The following is a 19,541-nucleotide window of genomic DNA, read 5'->3' as shown; positions in this document are numbered from 1 at the left end:
CTCTCTTCCTCTTATCCCTGGCTGCTTAAAACCATCTTCATCTTTATCCTGAGGGCTTAGCTGAACCACCACTTCCTCAGGGATGCCCTACCCCCGTTTCGATCCCCCAAAGCACCTCATCCGTGCCTAGCACCACGCTCATAACCGCTTGTGTTTTTACTCTCTGTCTGTCTGTCTGCCCCGGTGCATCCCCAGCTCCAGGAGGCCAAGATGGCATCTCCGTCGTACTCTCTCGATCCCCAATACTCAACATAGGGTATGGCACATAGTAGGAATGCAGCGACTATTTGTTGAATAAGTGAATGATTTTTCCACTTTTATGCCGCCTATGCCTGGTTGAGTTCCTTCTAATGACACTCTCTTAAGATAGGTTTACCCTTCAATGTCTTTATGTGCAGGTCCTATCTTGGGAGGAAAAGTGGCTGTTTCAGGTGACTGCAAATCTCTGCTTTGATGATGATGGTGATGATGATAATTTTAATAACAATAATACCCATGATAACAGAAAGTGCTACCGCTTGCTGAGATCCCGCTGGTGCCAGGGGGCGCTGCTGGGAGGCATTGAGTAAACATCCCTGTATTTGATCCTTGCCGTGGTCCCATGAAGTAGGTGTCATTATCTTTCTACAAATGTCAAATCTGAGACACAGAGAGATAAAACAACCCGTGCAAAGCCGCACTGTGTGAAACCAGGATTTGAGCTCAAGTTTGTCTAGCTTTAAAACTAAAGCCAATATGTGATGATCTTTGAGTTCAAGTTTGCCTGGCTTTAAAACCGGAGCCAATATGCGATGACCTTAGAGTTTTAACTCCCAGAGAGCGATCTGGATTCCCTCATTCTGGGGTCCCGTGGTGGCGTTGTGCCCACCAGCACTGACAGCGTGCTGGCTGCTGGCTATGGCTCCCACTTGCCTGGAGAGGGTTACAGAGAGCCTCTTCTTGGTCCGGAGAACACACAGAAAGCCGTTGCCCTTGCGCTTTCTGGCTTCGGAACATTAGTTAAATCCCAGAGTGGCACCAAGAGCAGGCTGTCGTGTGAGTTGCAGTTTTGACTAAATAGAACATCTCAAACATCTTTAAGCCTTAAAACAACCATGACTGCCAAATAGTCTGCTTATACTGGTAGAAACGCGGGCACTACAAATAGATGGCTATTAACAGCCACCATTGTAAGAATAGAGACAATAGTATCTGGGGCCAGCAAATTGCAGAGTTGAATCAGCCTCCGATGTCATCTGTCCTCAGGGTATTTGGAGGGTCTGGCAGTGACCGATACAACTTCCCAATTATATCTCAGTGCACCTGCTCACAGAGAACGCTGGGGTGGGTGACACACGGCCCCCACTCTGTGGACAGACCCTGCTGGGGGCTGGCAAACTAAAGGCCCCCTTTTCATGGATTGGGCTTGCATTTTTAAATTGTTTTATTAAAGGGAATTACTTTGACACTGTGTTGTCATTATGAAAAGTCACTGAGTGTTTTTTTAATTGGGTTCCTAACGTTCCCAGCAAGAAAAACTGTAGAGTTTGGCTTGAACCCTGCTGTGTAAGCCAAGGGCTGGAGCTTCAAGCAGTCTTGGGTTGGGGTCACTGGGTGACCCGGGGCAGGTGACTTAACTCTTCTGAGCCTCAGTTTCCTCATCTCAAAAATGGGCTAATAGTACCTGCTGCAGTGTCATAAGGAGGTCATATGTTCCCTGGGGGAACATAAAGTGCTTGGTACAATGCCCAGCACACAGCAGGTACTCAATAAATGCTGACTTGTCAGGTAGTAACATTTACAGCACATACTAACTACCCACCAGGCGCTGACAGTTATGTGAGCTAACAGATATAGCTGCCGACACAGCACCCTGGACACACGAGAGGCTGATCAATGAGAGCCTCTTCTCCTGAATCGGCTATTTCATCCCCCATCAGAGACATGTCAGTGGTTGCTCCCAAATTGCCAGGTGTCGTGCTAAGAACTTTGTATTTCCGATGTGACTTAATCCTTGCAACGTCCCTCGGAGTTCGCACTAGGATCATCCCCATTTTACAGATGGGGAAACTGAGGCTGCGAGCAGTTCAGTAATTGCATCACTCAGTTTGGAAGAGATGGTGCCGGTGGTCTGATTCCAGAACCGGTTCCTGACCACCTCCAGAAAGGGGAACAAAACACTTTCTCAGTTTTTAAATAAGTACACAGTAGCTTCGCTGGTGGGCTGTCTTTGCCATCATTTGAGAGACATTGTTGCAGTGAGATTCTTCTGTGGAGTCCATACCTGCTGGCATTCCTGAATTTAAACATTGTGCTTTTTGATGTGCTCTTTTTCTCTTCTGAAATATGCCCTCAGGAGAGAGGCTGCATCAGCCAGAATGGCAGATCCTGGTATGTCTCCACTGACTGTCCACAGGGGGCCCCCCCAGCTCACGTTATAGCTTATCTCCTGCTGCCTGTCTCAGAAAGCCAGTCAGCCCCAAACCGCCTTCCTCCTCGCTTATCCTCCTGGAGAAGCTCACGTTTTTGCTTATGTCCTTATTTGCGTTTGCATATTACAAAGCTCATGGGGGCAGCAGTTTGGGGGAGTATTGTTATGAGCTTGCTGGTCCCCAGACCAAGTTTCTGTCAAGCTCCCGGTTCATGTACAAATAACCAGATGTCAGCACGAAGGAGATGCATATTCTGGAGGCCCCACTGAAAAGGAACATTCTTTCCTGCAGCAGGAGAGCCCCAGGATTGCAAAGGATGGACTTCCATTTATATTCTCTTACTGAAACGGGCTACTGGGTCTTCTGGAAGCAGACAGGCAGGAGCCCAACCGGCCAGAGGCTGCTTGAGTAAAGAATTCTGGGAGCAGTTTGATGTCAGGGAGAGCAGGGAGCCGCGGTCCGTGGGCTCCAGTCCTGCTGGGAGGGTGACCTTGGGAAAGTCTTCTGACCTCCGCAGCTCTTTACCTGCCAGAGGGAGGAGTAATGCTTGGTGCTCACAAGTCCCCTCCGATCACCGCAGCCTCTGATCCTGTCTTTTTGCTGTTGGCAACAGTGTGGAGTGATTTTTCTAAACGTTATTTTTGGCGGGGATTCGGCAGACATGCAGCTAGAGGTAGATGTATTTCTCATGCAGTTGGTATCCCTTTTTTGGAGACCTTATGTATGTGCCTACATAGAATTCTAAGTGCTTGAACTGGAAGGGACCCCAAGAACCATTTGGGTTGCAATTCCTTTTTTTTAAATAGATGAAGCAGCTGAGTGCCTGAAATGTTACGTAATGTATCGTCATTAGCCTTTTGGTCATCATCCTCCCCTGACGACACTATACGACACTGTACGAAGTGCTTTCCCTGCCATTATCTCTGTTTACCCTGCCAACATAGCTCATTTCACAGGTGGCAAGGCTGATGCTGAGAGAGGCTGAGCAATTTGCTCTAGGTCACACAGCAAGCTAGAGCTAAGCTGCAAATCCAGATCATTAAGTAATTCTAGCATTCTGTGTAATTCCCTAGAAATCCCGGGCAGTTCCCAAGCTGCCATGGGAAAGGCTGAGTTCTGCTATAACACAGACCTGCTTACTGAATACGTGAGTGGCTGAATAAACCAATCAATGAGCTGAATAATCCCATTCATTCATCCACTGGCTGTCTCCAACGGACATGTCCTAGATTAAGTGCTGAGAATACAATGATGGACAAGGCAGAAATGGTCCCTGTCCTGGGAACTCGACGGGATGGTACTTAACCCACAGCCTTATAAACTGTGTCCATCAGTTTGTGTACAATTCAATTTGTTCCTGGCTTAGATGAAACACTCATCATTCCTGCCTTCTGGCACTTTCATTCTGGAAAGAATGATACAGGGTGCATGGACATCCGTGTGGTTACCTTCTGAGTAAATGTGCATATTGCCAGTCTTGGTCTCTCAGTTCCCAGGGCATCTCCTGGAGGACAGTTGGTCAAACGACAGGCAGACTCACCCCTTAGTCTCATCTCTCGGTCACTAAGCGATTCCTTTTGGTAGCACGTGGTCTCTGGCTGGCTGGTGCTACAAACTCCCTTTCTACCATGGACACACGGCGCCAGGAACAAGTGGCACAAAGTTTATCACTGCCTGCATTTCATGGTTCTGTAATTTCCTTAGATTACATCTTGTACTTTGAAGGATAAAGTGGAAAGGCATAAATTTTGACATCAGACTTGGGTTCAAATCCTGCCTCCCATTGCTACAACTCAGGGATTACTAGCAACCTACCACGTTTCCCCAAAAATAAGACCGGGTCTTATATTAAGCTTTGCTCCAAAAGACGCATTCGGGCTTATCTTCAGGGGATGTCATCCTGAAAAATCATGCTAGGGCTTATTTTCCAGTTAGATCTTATTTTCGGGGAAACACAGTATTTAACCTCCCCTCATAAATGAAAATCCAACACAAAACTACAAAGGTCAATCTGCTGGAGTATCCTCACCTCTCAAAGGAAAAAAAAATCAACCCCATTGTATTTCTAGCCACAGAAAATCCCCATTAAAGTCTTGCCATTTGAACCCACCTGGGAGGTTTTCCTCTTTCATGCTCACAGTGCTGCCAGCTGCCGGTAGATTCAGAGTTTATGATTTAAAATGTTTTTGTATACTTGCGGGGCAAAGAGCTATTTCTGCATGTCTTGAAAAATGAATTCATATGTAGTTCATATGCGTGTGTATGTTAAGGAGCGTAGAAGATTACCTCGTGAAACCATAGAACTTTATGACTAATGAAACCCTAATGACCTAGACCAACGCCCTCATTTCAAGTGAAGAAAGGTGGTGATAAGTTTTCCGGCCTGACCGAGAGCAGAATCATGAGCTGCACGTGTTGCCTCACTTAGAGTTCAGTGCTTTCTGCTACCAATCCTTGATATGGTAAAAACCAAACAGAAAACACCACTAGCCAGTAGTATTTGACATGTAGAAGAGTTGCTGCAAAGAAGACCACCCTGGGATTCACTCCATCCCTCTGCCCTGTCTTCCAGACTTGCCCCAGCCATCCGGTAGCACATGCTCACTTCCATTCAAAGTGAGACATCCCACAGTTGCAGTTACATTTGTAGCAGTTGTTCATGGAAATCTGTTAGCAAAGTGCAGCTGGAGATAGGCTAAGCCACGTGCCTCAGAGCCACCTGGGAGGTCATCAAAATGCAGAGTCCCAGCCTTAACCCTGGACCTGGGGATGGTGCCCGCCATTCTGCAGTTGAGAGCCAGATTGCTCATGTCTGAGCCTGGCGCGTGAAGCTAGCAGCTCTTGGGGAGGCTACTCGAGAATGTAGGGTGACTTAGAAAAAAGTGTTTCAATAAAACCTGGTCGTAGAGTGGGATGGACTGAGCAGGGGCTGCACAGAGTTTAGCGCTGGTGGAAAAGGTAGGACGCTGTAGCTCAGAATTTATTTTAAAATCTTGCTCTTTACATATTAGTTTCTGAAATTATTTGGTGATAGGATTTAAGCCGATTTTTATTCATTTGAAAGACGTCTTTTTTTTTTTTTTTTTAATTAAGGAAGTTTGGAAATCCTATAGCTCGGGCACGCATCTCAGAAACAGTTTTTCTTTGCCTTATTGCAGCAGGCTGGGGTTGAGGCCCCTACCACCACCTGGTGGCCGCACTGGAATCTGCAGGCATACACTGTGAGTGCAATGTGGGCCGGCCCAGGGCCAGGTGACAGGGACAAAGGTGAATAAAGACAGGCAAGACCCACCTCTCATAGGGCCCGCATTCCAGTTTGTTATTTCAACAGGACATCAATCTCTCGAGAGTGAAATGAGACCTCTGTGTAGACTGTGTCGCAGCAACACCACAGTCCAACTAATAGACAAACTAATACACAAGTTCCACGGGTTTCATTTTCCAGGAATTAGTGGTGGCCCCTTGGAAAACCACTACCGACTGAAGCAGTTCCACTTCCACTGGGGAGCAGTGAACGAGTGGGGCTCAGAGCACACGGTGGATGACCATGTGTACCCAGCAGAGGTTCGTAGACAGCATCCTAGCAGCAAATATGTGGGTGATTTCTACATGCCAGCCTCGATTGTAGGGTGACTAACCATGTTGGTGGCCCAGAATGGGAGGATTTCCCAGGATGCGGGACTCTCAGTGCCCAAACCCACCCTACCCATTCAATCACACAACTATCCTAAGGGGAGGGTACTATTAGCACTTTCATTTAACAGAAGAAGACACTGCGGTTCTAAGTGGTTATATGAGGTCTGACAATTAAGTTCACAAACTCATCCTAGAAAACATGCTACATACCTCATTGCTGAATATCACTATGGTCACCTTCAAAGTACTCCCCTTGGGAAGCTATGCACCGACACCAGTGCCTAGTCCACCCTTCAAAGCAATTTTGGAACTCTTTTTCTGGAATGGCCATCACAGCTGTCATCGTATTACCCTTGATGTCCTGAATGTCATCAAAATGTCTTCCTTTCAATATTTCCTTTATCTTCAGGTAAAGAAATAAGTCATTGGTGGCCAGATCAGGTGAGTAGGGGGTGGGGGTGTTCCAATGCAGTTATTTGTTTACTGGCTAAAAGCTCCCTCACAGACAGTGCTGTGTGAGCTGGGGCATTGTCGTGATGCAAGAACCATGACTTGTTGGCGAAAAGTTCAGGTCATCAAACTTTTTCACACAACCTTTCCAGCACTTCCAAATAGTAAACTTGGTTAACTGTTTGTCCAGTTGGTACAAATTCATAATGAATAATCCCTCTGATAGCAAAAAAAAGGTTAGCAACATCCTTTCAACAAGTTCGCAAACTTAATTGTCAGACCTTTTATAAGGCGCCAAAGCCAGACAGCTGGGATACAAGAACAAAGCCTGTGCTCCTAACAGCCTCTCATTGAGCCATGTGCTTGCTGGTAGTCAGTTATGGACTAACAGCTTCCTGTCTTTTGGGGCATCCGAGGCGTCCTATTGAGGATCTGAAAATCTTTATAATAGAGGTCATCTTTAAAAAAGTGATGTTTGCAACATTCAAAAATGGGAGTCGGGAAAAACTGAGTAGAAATACATGTTAGGAATTGGTTTTTGTAGTTATGGGAGGGTGATACATGGTGCCTTATAGACTTCCCCCAATATTTTATTAGGAAATTTTTCCAACATACAAAAAAATGGAAAGAACTGTGCAGTAAGAACCCGTGAGTCTGCCACCCAGATCCTACGGGTCACATTTTGCCATATTCACTTTATCACACCTCTGCCCACCCACCAGCCACCTGATTTTTGGATGCATTTCAAGTTATGAACTGTTTCTGTTTCAGCTTTTTGTTGCCATTGTTATGGGAGTAATACTATAGTTAAAATCAAACTAGAGTCCAGGCAAACCAAAAAATGAAAATCACGGGTAATCACACACCCCGAGGTGACATCTGGGGACAGCTCATAAATAGGGAGTTACATCTGTTGTTCTATACATATTTACAAATATGACAAACATGAAGGCACAGTGGCTTGCAACAAGCACTCTCCCTTTCATTTGATGACACACCATTTATCTTCATAACTGTGTATCTGCACCATGGTTTTTAATCAACAAATATTGTAACAGAAGAGGTTGTTGTCATTTATTAGCATAGAGGCAAAATCAGAGATGGGACCTGCTGGGGCTCCCCCTGATCAGGCCCCTCCTGGCAGTGCCTCTGATGCATGTTGCAGAGTGCCCTTTCCTGTGGGGGTTTGGAAGGCAAAGCCAGCTCCAAAGTTGGGGTCCATGAAAGAAGAAGCCTGAAGTCAGGGCCATGGGCCCAGTCATCTCTATTTCTGCACTAGGGTAGCAGGTGAGCTACGGATGGGCAGGAAGAGGCCTTGCCACCCTATCTGTCCCCAGAGCACATGGCCAGGAACACTGGGACTTGGGAGTGAGGTGCCACCTGGAGCACACGTGGACCCAGCAGCGCGGCAGAGTCCCCCGGGCTTTTTGGACTCTGTCCTTGCAGGCTCGGGGCTTGGGTCACCATTCAGAGAGGCCTCCACCAAATTCACGTCCGTAGACAGAAATATGAGTGGACACCCAGGTCCTTTCTAGGTTCTGAGTCAAAACGGGCGTCAGCAGCCCCACAGAGTCTCATGACAGAGAACCCGGATCCGGCCCAGGTGTCCTGGCTCCGCCTCCCGCTCTTCAGAGACCCAGGAAAGCCTGTTTCCCCAGCCAGTCACCCGCCCCGGCTTTAAATCTTCATTATCTGGCCAATCCTGATGTCAACTCTGGACTTAGGAAAACTGAAGGAAAGGTGTGAGATAAGGACCAGATGAACACAGAAAAAAAAAAGGCAATATTTGGGGCATACTTACATCAAAAATTATTTGTTGTTTACCTGAAATGCAAATTTAATTGCAAGTCCTGTATTTGACGTGGCAGCCCATGCTCAAGGGTATCTGAAAACTAACCAATAATCCAAATGCCCACTTCTATTTTATCAAGTTCAAACAAGCCTCTTTCTCTCCCACCAGAAAAACTGAGGCCCTTACTCTCTGTGGTTTTATCAAGCATTTGGTAGCCTCCAGTCAGGTTGCACCGACTGGACTTATTAAAATCATTAAAGAGACACACAGGTCTGCCACGCAGGAGGGGGAAGGACTATTTTATTTCTTACTGCATTGTGATAAGTGTCAATGCTCTTTCTCCTGTGTTTCAGCTGCATTTAGTTCACTGGAATTCTGTGAAATACCAAAATTACAAAGAAGCTGTGTTGGGAGAGAATGGCTTGGCTGTGATAGGCGTATTTTTAAAGGTAATCTCTTGCCAGGGCATGTAGCTCTCCTAATGAAGAAAGTAGCGTGCAATGCCGAAGAAATGTTTTTTGAACACAGCCTGTGTAGAATGACAAGTGCTTGTCACCCTGTCCTCTGCTTTTCAAATGAACATTTCATGTCTGTGCTGTGCAGCTGGGGGCCCATCATGAGGCGCTGCAGAAGTTGGTGGAAGTCTTGCCGGAAATAAAACATAAGGTAAGCTACCTATGTCAAAATCAGCAAATTGGAAAAGCAAAATTGTTTAGAGCAATGCCTCACTTGCAAGGGGTAAAAAACAGCGTGGTGGAAAAAGTGTTGCAGAGAGGGGGTGAGACCTGTTCTGGAAATGGAACTCACGGGGGCTAACTCCAGTTGTGTCGGCTAGCTGGCTATCTGACGTTGTCGTGTCACTGCTATTCTCGGGGCATCTCCGTTTTTAGTATAATTGGGGTGCTGGACGCGATTTGAGTTTCTCAAAATTCAGTCATTCAGGCAGCAGCTTTAAGATTGTTTGCCATGTGCGCCTGCACCGGTCCTATTTAGCTACTTAATTTTTTTTTCTTTAATTTATCAGCTTTTTAAAATCTTTAGCCTGTCCCAAGCAACAACATCCATTAGTTCGTTTTAAAACTGATAGAAATAAATGCCTAATCATGAACATTTAAGACTGCCCACCCAAGCACCACCGGGTACACTCCTGGGGGGCACTCAAGACCACCATCCCTGAGAGCATGGAGACCACGGAAAGAGAGAAAGTCCTGCAAACCCAGCTGATCTTCGCCCAGCTCCCTTCAGACACCTTGCTGCAGTAAGCATTGCTCAAAAAAGATAACAAGGTTACAACAATGTCACTTTTCTCCAACAACAATTGCAAAAGGGCTTTGATGGAGAAGTGGAAATTCCAAAGAAGTGCAGTTTATTTGTTCGGTACCAAACAAAAGCATTCTGAGACAGAAGGAGTCCCGGTGGTCCTTGAAAGTGGGGACGGATGGGGCTCCCACCTGTCTGAACAATGAGGAGCGGGGCTCCAAAGGAAAGCTGGGGGCCAGCCCTTCCTCTGCCGGTGCACAGAGACCTTTTGATCTGTGTAGTGCATTCTCCTTGATGTTGACCTCCGGGCTTCGTGGGACTGAGACCAGCGCATCCCCGTTGCCTTGTCCACCGGCTTGGGAACACCGAAAGGTCAAGGTGCTGGGAGCACCCTCTTCCTCACTGGTCGGAGGCCAAAGTAAACCTGGGATGTTTTCCCCACCAGCATCCACCTCCCATATGGCGTGGTGTCCACCTCCTGCTGGGAAAGAAAGTCACTGACTGTGAGGTCCTGTTTATTCAGGGGTGTGTTTTGATTCCCAGGAAGGCTCTTGGAATTCGGAGTAACCCCCGAATTCCCCCAACGTGGGCTAACTCAGGGTCTCCTGGGCAAACCACATGGGAGACATGATATCAGTGCCGTGACAGAAGATACTGCTGGTCTTGATGCTCATCTCTGGGCCTCAGTTTCCTCACCTGAAAATTAAGAGTTAGAATCTTACGAGGTACCAGGCCTAGCCTTGGCGAGCAGGAGTCTGTGCTCCATGGATTGGGGAGTGTAATCCATTAGAATCATTTGTCACAGCCTGTGCTCCCTCCTGCTGGGTGCCTCCAACATCGGGGTTGATTTTTAAATTTTGCAACATTGTAAGTGACTTCTGTGGTGTACAGTTCTATGGGTTTTGACAAATTCATAGAGTCGCAGGGCCCCCAGCCAGGACCCTACAGAGCAGTGCCCTACCCTGAACATTCCGTCCTGTGTTCCCTTGTAGAGTCAAGCGCCCCCCTGCGACCCCCGCCCCCCTCCCCAAGCCTTGGCAACCACAGACTTGTTCCTATAGTTTTGCCTTTTCTCCAGTTTTTATTCTGACATGCTGTATCACATGGAGCTTTCTTTATAAGCTACCTTCCCTCTTGCCAAAGTGAGATGCACATAAATAGAAAAGAGAACCACAAAGATGTACAAAGGGGGCGCCCATCCACCGGGAGCTAGTCTGTCTGTATTGGTGATGGACAGTGGTCCACACCACACCGTGTGCTGCCAGCTAACCCTTCAGCCACCAGGGCTGACAGACACATTGAGGAGGAGCCTTGACTTGCTGGGGTCCCCCAGGGGCAGCAGCTTTCTGTATCACGGGCTGTTCTGAACCCTAATGTGCTTTAGGGATAGAACACAGAGCTCCTGGTGACGTTACTGGAAATACGGAGATGTTCTCTCAAATTTTTAATTGGCAAGAAACAGGCAATGGGCAGAGTGGTGGGTCCATTCAGCTGCTTCTTCGTATGATCCACTGCCTTTACGCCCACCCCTGCACCCCCCGGGGAGGCAGGAACCAGCCCTGGCTTTGGAAAGGGACAGACCTCCCGTAGCATCTGGGTTCTGCCACTGTCTAATTGTGTGGCTTCGGGAAAGTCATATATCTGTCTTACTTTCTTCATCAACAAAATAGAAATACTCTTCAAAGCATGGTTCTGAAAATTCAAGGTAATAGCGTCAGAAAGTCTCTGGCAGCCATTAGGGCTGGGGAAGGGAGGGATGTATTTGTCACCACACCCACTGATACTTTTGCAATTTGTCCCATGTGACCTGTTTCCTTCAAGAATTAACTAGACCAAACAATAGAATATTATTTGGCCATAAAGAGGAATGAAGCATTGACACAGGTTACGTGGATGAACCTTGAAGATGTTAAGCTGAGTGAAAGAAACCAATCACAAAAGTCCACATATTATGTGATTCTATTTATAGGAAATGTCCAGAAGAGGCAAATCCATGGAGAAGGCGGATGAGTAAGGCCTGTGGCAGGATGGGGCAGGAGTGAAGGGGTTAAAGGAAGTGATAGCTAAACAGTATTTACTGTGTTTTTTTGGTGTTGTTTTTTTTTTCCGGAGTTCTTTTTTGAGATGATGAAAGTATTCTAAAATTGACTATGGCGACAGTTGCGCATATCTATCCGTGAATATAAAAAAAGCCATAGAATCACCCACTTTAAAGGGATGAATTATATTTCAACAATGCTGTTTTGAAGACATTAACTAGATAAGGAATTATTAAGTGGAACACCTGGCACACTCAAGGCCCCTCGTAATTGTCTGTCAGTGTGAATCAATTTACTTCCTTCCTTTCAGCCGCTTAACTAACGTCTCCGCGTTTCTGATTGATGCAAGTCAGCAATGAAGGTACAAGCCAGGTCGTCTGGGCCCCATGCTTTTGCCTTTGAAGGCTGGGTGGAAGGATTCTGATGCACAGAGAGGACTCCTTCCTCGGGGACGAGCGAATGTCTGCTTCAGGCTTGAATACCCTCTGGTAGTGCCCCGCCCAGGATGGGTCTGGAGTTGAGGCCGCTTAGTCTTATGCTGCTTTCAGGTGTGACCCCTTGTGGCCTTTCAGTTTCACACTTTACAGAGGGTGGAGGCCACCGTCCTGGGCCTACCGACCCAAGGGACCCTGAGGGTCCTTTCTTCTCTGATGCATTTGGTTTGCAAGGAGACAGAGACTGGCCCAGAAGCCCTCCTTTCTCTTTATACCCGCCGGGCGCTGTGCTGAGCGCCCTGTTCCTGCCTCTGCTCGTGGATGTCCTCAGGGATCCCAGCCTGGGGCACAAGCAGGGATGGCCCCATCTGCAGGCTCCCGCTTCTCTTTTTCTTGCTTTTGTGTCCCATGTATTCACTGTAGCCACATGATGTCTCTGCTGTTCCTCTAGTCCATCAGGCAGCACCTCTACATCAGGGTCTCGACGCTGGCTGTGTCTGCTGCTACTAGAAGGCGCTTCTTCCCTGGGAACATGCATGGCCTCTACCTTCACTTGCCCCATGTCTTTGCTCAAATGTCACCTTCCCAGTGAAGCTTTCAGGACGACCCTCTTAAAATGCCCACTCCCCCTCACTGCCTTACGTTATTTTCCTCCATCACACTTATCATCGTGTATACTGCTAGATATTTACTTATTACTTGGTGTGCTGTCTGCTTTCCTCTGGTAAAAGATGAGTTCCATGAAGGTGGCGGTTTTATACTCCAGCACCTAAGATAGAGTCAGGTTTACCATAGGTGCTCATCACAAAACTGTGAATGAATGAACGGATGAATGGATGAATGGATGAATGAAAATGAATGGTGGCACTTGGAACTTAGAGAGGCAGGTTTCTCCCTGTCCTTTTATAAGGCACAGAAAGCAAGCAAACGCGAATTCTGAACACAGGGGTCCCAAGCAGGATGTGTCGACAGGAGTCCCTTGTGGAAGCAGCACAGAGAACGTGGCACGAGATGGTTGAGAACGGCTGTCCAGCTCTGCCAATACAGCCTGCTCTCTGTGAGAAGGAAAGTCTTAGCATAAGAGTCAGGGAATCTGCTGAACTTGGGCCATCCTCCTGAATGTGTGTCCTTACCAGGCTCTTAGGTCCGGGATGGCTGCTTTAAAGAGAAGTCCAGCTGTCTTAAAAGTGCAATATTTTCTGGTGTAGCCAGTAAGGAAAACAGAGTCTGGCAGTTTCTCAAAAACTTAAGCATAGAATTCCCAAAGGTTCCAGCGTTCCCACTTCTGAGAATGTATAAGCAAAATAATTGAAAGCAGGGTCTTAAGAGATATTGGTACATTCATGTTCACTGCGGCATTTCTCAGAGTAGCCAAGAGGTAGAGCAACTCAAGTATCCATTGACAAATGCATGGATAAACACATGGGTATATTATTCAGCCTTAAAAAGGGAGGACATTCTGACACATGCTACAGTATAGAAGAACCTTGAGGACATTATGCTAAGTGAGATAAGCCAGTCACAAGGAGACAAATGCTACATTATTATATTCATACGAGGTCCCTAGAGGAACCAAATCCATAGAATATAGGATGGTGGTCACCAGCAGCTGGGGGATGGGGGGAGGGGTTAGTGTTTAACAGGGACAGAGTTTCACTTTGGGAAGATGAGAAAGTCCTGGAGATGGATGGTGGTGATGGTGGCACAACAACGTAAATATAGGTAATGCCACAGAACTATACACTTAAAAAGGTACATTTTATGTTGTGCGTGTTATTTTACCACAATTTTTAAAAGTGTGATATTGTCACAGCCTAGGTACAGGAAAATAGCTTTAAAAGGAAAAATGTAAGCATTGGGTGGGGGTCTGCGCTCTGCTACAGGGGTCACATTTTCTTATTGCTGCTTCCAAATGTGTCAGCTTCACCCGCACAGCCTTTATCTCGGGGAACACACTTCCCTCCTAGACACATGAAGGCCACATGGCCGAAATAAAGATGGAGCACGGTTTCCTCCCTTCCTGTGCCTCCTGCCTGCATCTCCACCTGAGCACTGACGCAGCCTGTGGTCTCGGTCTCTCAGGATGCACGTGCAACTGTGGGCCCCTTCCAGCCCTCCTGTCTGCTGCCCACCTGCCGGGATTACTGGACCTACCCGGGCTCCCTCACCACTCCTCCACTAACAGAATCAGTCACCTGGATCATCCAGAAGAAGCCCATTGAAGTGGCTGCAAATCAGGTGAGCTGCACCTGTAGCCAGGGTAGTGGGACTATACAGAAGAAATTCCTCTTGTTTGGCAGTGTCATTGAGATATTATGAGCAAACATAGTGGAGTTTTATTCTTTGGTGTGTTTTTAGATGCTCCTGCATAAGAAGAATTTTCCAGTTGAAATAGGAGCTCGTTGAGATTGAACAGAGGTTTCTGAAATCGCAATTCTTCTTCTGACCTTGAGATATTAGTGTGTGAGAGGGAGAGAAATGGGTGTGGGGGGAGGAAGAGGAGACTGATATGGGGATGGAAAACCGTTATATTTTGGTACTATCTAATCTTTAGTGGTTTAGCGTTCAGACGTGTCACGTATCCCTGAGGACTAATGGTTGAACTCTGTCAGTCTTTACTCTTCAGTCTATGTCAGGGTAAAGAACAGAAATGCTATTATAATTAAAACATAATCGGTCCTTGCCCATAATGGGCCCTCAGTAAATATTTGTTAGCAAATAAATTAACCAAGAAAAGGATGTCATAGAGGGATGTTGGAAAGCGATTAAACTTTGAGGGAGAAGAGAAGATTTTAGTTTGTTCTGCTTCTTTGAATTCTAGTAAAAAAAATTCGGAATTGCAGAGGATTTTCTCACAGGCCATATTAAGAAATTATGGAACTATATGTGCTGAGAGAAAATTCCAGAAGGAGTGTATTAGTCGGTTATTGGTACAATAATGCTATGTAACAAGTCCCCCTCCCCCAACTCAATGGCTTAAAACAAGCACTTACTTTTTCTGCTGGTGAGTATATGGGTTGTCTGGGAAGCTTTGTTTTAGGCTGTGGAAGGTTGGGCTTCACAGAACGTGATTGGGGGTTGGGTCAGGCCTGGTGTCTCTCATGCTCTCATGTCTCTCACAGTAAGTGACAAAAATGCAAAAGACAAGCCAAAGCGTACATGCACACTTCAGGCTCTGCTTGCATCACGCCCATTTACATCCTGTTGACCAAAGCGTGTTACAATGGCAAGGCCAAAGTCAGTGGGGTAAGGAGACGTGAGAGAACATTTACTGAACAATACCCTAACCTAGCACGTAGATACACACCAAAAAGTTCCTACTAATTTTCCCAGGGTTACTGTTCTGCAGTGGTTTTTATTTTCTTCCTTTTCCTTATCTAAATATTCTATTTTATTTTTCTAAAATAAGTAGATATTCCTTATATACTTTTTTTAAAAGTTGTATCTTTTTGTCTGGAAATCTCAAGAATTGGGAGAAAGTCTGTCTGTCTAGGGCAGTTTAGATTTAAGGATGACAAATATGCAGCAAGCATGCTGTCACTCTCCTACCTCTGCCCAGGGCAGACATTTCTGATCAATGACAGCAGTATTTATCATCTCTGGTTCAGCTATACTCTTTCTGAGGGCTCTAAATGAGCTCTTAGAAGTCTTCCAGCCTCACAAATCTGTAAAAATATTCTCTTATTTAAATGATGTGGAATGATGCCTTTTGCTCTGAAAGTCTGAACTTTGAGAGAAGGGGTGCAGATTACCCACCCTATCCCCAAACCAGAACTGTTACAGGTGTGAGGAAGGCCTTGGCTGAAGAATGGCCCTTGTCACCAAGACTCCTTCCGTCACTCAACAAATATGTAATAAGCATCCACTATGTGTCAGGTTTGCAGCAGGAGAGGGTGAGAGGGCTTGGGAAGGGAGGGGGTGATATAGAAACGATGATGTTAGTCCCTGTACACTGCTGTCTGTTGGGACAATGGAAACATAAGTGGATACTTTTAAGACAGGGTGATGAGAATTATACAAAAATGTACAGCAGAAGTCCCTTACCCTGGGGAGGGGGTATTACGGAGGTGGTGTGTGCACTCCTGGTCAGTGGAAAGGAGATTGCCAGGTGAAAGAGAGGAGAAAGTCTGCATTTCTCAGAGTCAAAAAACATGTGCGAAGCAACAGCACTGAGCTGGAGTGCCTGGGAAACTGTGTGCATGGTGTCCTGCATAGCTCGTAGGGTGGGTGCTTCATCAGCCCTGCAGCTCTGACTTGCTCAGTAAATGGTCACTATGTAAATAAGATCTCAATTCTGTATTTAATTAAACATGTGAGTTATTCTCACAGAGCTCATAAGTATATTCTGAGAACAAATGAGATGATACATTAAAAAATAATCTTTTAATTCCTTGAATGAAAAACAAAGTATTACTTTTTAGCATTTCTATCCTATGTATTAGTTCTCTATTGCTGTGTAACAAATAGCTCCAAAACTTAGTGGCTTAAGAAAACAAAAATCACTCATCAGGTCAGAATTTGGGTGGTTCCGGTTTGGGATCTCTCGTGGAGTTGCAGTCAGATGTCAGTTTTCTGAAAGCTTGACCTGGGCTGGAGGATTCATGCCCAAAGTGGCTCATGCAAGTGGCCTGCAAGTTGGTGCTGGCTGTTGGCTCAGTTCCTCTCCTCATGGGCCTCTCCGTGGGGCTGCTTGAGTGTCCTCACAACGTAGTGAATGGCTTCCCCAGAGCAATTGATCCAAGAGACCACAATGGAAGCTGCAATGCCTTTCTTGACCTAGCTCAGGAGTCACCTCAGCCATATTGTATTGGACACACAGAACCATCCCTGAATGAGTGTGGGAGGGGACTATACAAGGCGCGAGGGACACTTGGGAGCTGGTTCACTCCGTACCAGTGCCCAGCTTACTCTAGTTGCTCTCCATTCCAGCTGGCCGCGTTTCGCACGCTCCTGTTTTCTGCACTTGGTGAAGAAGAGAAGACGATGGTGAACAATTACCGCCCAATTCAACCCCTGATGAACCGGAAGGTCCATTCATCCTTCCAGGCCACTGAAGAGGGCACCAGATCCTAAATTCATTACGTCCAAGTCCATGGGTAAAATCAACTTTAAAAAGAGGAAGTGTTGTTTCCCAGGTTGCATGGTCTGATCCTCCATAACCTCTGAAATTAAAAAGAGAGACAGAGATCATTATTTTAGTCAATGTACTTTTCAGTTGTAATAAAAATAACTTGAAAGAAGCTTAAGTATGATAGGGAATGGATATCAGGGACATGGAATATCTCTTGGGACTCACAGCCATGCATGGCAGCCTCAGGTGGGCCAAACAAGCCTCTGCTGACTGAGGTTGTCTGCCCAGCCCTTTCTCGGTTCCATTCTTTCCTCTCTCCAGGCAGGTGCCCTCTGTTTCTCCACACTCATGTCCACCCCATAGTTCCCAGACAACAGAGTCTGGGCCTAACATCCTTTTACCCAATTCCAAATGCCTGGGTGGATCAGCATGCTGCGGGGTTAAACAACAGAAACGTATGTTCTCACAATTCTGAAAATGGAAGTCTGAGATCACGGTGTCAGCTCTATCAGGCTCTGGTGAGACCTCTCTCCTTGGCTTGCAGATGGTGGCTTCTCCCTGTGCCCACCTCACACGGCCTTTCCTCGGTGCACACATGTAAACACAGTGCTCGCGCTCTTCTTATAAGGCCACCTAACCTATCAAATTATAACCCCACCCTTAGGACCTCATTCAATCTTTATTATCTTCTGAAAGTCCCATCTCCAAATATGGACACCGTGGGGGTTAGGGCTTCAACATCTGAATCTGGAGGACGCAATTTAGCCCGTAGCAATCACACACTGCAGACTTAAAGCAACAGAAATTTATTGTCTCACAGTTCTGGAGACCAGAAGTCCACAATTCAAGGTGTCGGGAGGGCTGGTTCCTTCTGGAAGCTTGAGAGGAGAATCCATTCCCTTGCTTTTTCCAGCTTTTAGAGGTACCTGCACTGCTTGGCTCAGGGCCTCTTCCTCCATCTTCAAAGCCAAGGAGTCGACTCCTCCAAAGGACATGCCACCATTTTATTGTGGTCATTCTGGAGGGTGTGTAATCTCTTTTGTTTGTTTGTTTGTTTGTTTTTAAGTTGTGATGAAATATACATAACAAAATTGCCACTTAAACCATTTTTAAGTGTATAGTTCGTGGTATTAAATGTATTCATAATCTGCAATTATCACTACCATTCATCCCCATACCTTTTTCCATCATGTAAAACTGAAAACTGCCATCCATATTAAACAATAACTCTCCATTTTCCCCTTTCCCCAGCTCTTGGTACCCACTATTCTACTTCCTATTGATACAGGTTAGCTAGCATGTCCCTAGGTAGACAGGGAGGTCCCTGGTGGAATAAACAAAGACAGCCATATCCTAAAACTCCAGGTTTTGAAATCACTCCTCACTCCAGGACAAAATGTAACAAGGCCTTGAGGTTAATCATAAAATTCCTTTGGCCTGACAAACGGAACAGATTAGATAGATAAGAGTAGGTTACTTTGCTAATTCCTTTAGGATGGGCAAGCAGAACAAACCTGGTAGACAAATTCCATTAGAAGGCGCCAGTTCCCTTCTCCAAACAAGTTCCCTTCTCCAAACAGCTCCCCTTCCCCAAACAGGCAAGGGAAGGTATAAAAGTAAGAGCTTTTGCCTCAGTCATGGGGCACCCCCCATTTGGGACCCCCTCCTGCTTGGGAGCTCTAACCCTTTGCTTTCAATAAACTATTCTCTTTTTAAAACTCTTTGCCTCTCCTGGGTCCATGTTTCCCTTCGTCAGTCTCATGAGACACGATCCCAGCCCACACACAGAAACTGCCAGCAGATCCGACATCATCTACATCATTTGGGGAATCACAGGAAAAATATTCCTCCATGGCTATCTCTACGATTTTGCATGTTTTAGGAATCAAATATAAATAGAATCACACAGTACTTGTCCTTCCTTTTGTGACTGGCTTGTTTCATTCAGCATAACATCCACAGCGTTCATCCATGTTGTAGAATGTCCTTCCTTTTTAATGCAGCATTACAGCCTAATTGATAATAGCATTTTTCTTTTCAGAGAATTAAAAATCTTCCTTTCTGGTAGAGATGCAGCTCTACCAACAAGCTAATCATGTTATCTTTCAACATTACCTTACTGTTAGATAAACAGTGAGAAACGGCACAGAAAAATGAGCAAATGCCCGTCTGTCTCCCAAAGGGCAGTGAGAAACTCCATCTCATTTTGGGGAGATAAAGCATAAAGAGACGCATTATAGTCCACAAATAACACCTAACATCAAAGAGAACCTATATTATAGATGTGGTTTATTTTGGCGGAGATTTCCATTGTTTTCTCCCAATCACAGAACTTCTTATCGCGCCAACAATTTACATTCTGCCTTTGGGCTACTCAGTGTTCTGGCACTTACTACAAAGAAAGCAATCTTAAACTTCCTTATGCACATTCTTTCCTGGAAAAGTGTA

General features: G+C 46.0%; 1 protein-coding gene across 1 annotated transcript in view; it reads left to right on the top strand.

Moving 5' to 3' along the window:
- The window catches only part of CA5A (carbonic anhydrase 5A), a 33,917-nt gene extending 16,391 nt beyond the window's left edge, over positions 1-17,526 (top strand). The window contains exons 3-7 of the mRNA XM_033129455.1: positions 5,857-5,975; positions 8,643-8,738; positions 8,893-8,955; positions 14,105-14,260; positions 16,952-17,526. Coding sequence (XP_032985346.1) covers positions 5,857-5,975; positions 8,643-8,738; positions 8,893-8,955; positions 14,105-14,260; positions 16,952-17,095 — 578 coding nt within the window. The 3' untranslated portion in view covers positions 17,096-17,526. The remainder of the gene's footprint in view (positions 1-5,856; positions 5,976-8,642; positions 8,739-8,892; positions 8,956-14,104; positions 14,261-16,951) is intronic.
- Positions 17,527-19,541: the final 2,015 nt, after the last annotated feature.

This window comes from Rhinolophus ferrumequinum, chromosome 15 (assembly GCF_004115265.2).
Source record: "Rhinolophus ferrumequinum isolate MPI-CBG mRhiFer1 chromosome 15, mRhiFer1_v1.p, whole genome shotgun sequence".
Lineage (NCBI taxonomy): Eukaryota > Metazoa > Chordata > Mammalia > Chiroptera > Rhinolophidae > Rhinolophus > Rhinolophus ferrumequinum.
The sequence above is the reverse complement of the archived record's forward strand: the minus strand, read 5'-3'. Positions and strand labels throughout refer to the sequence as shown.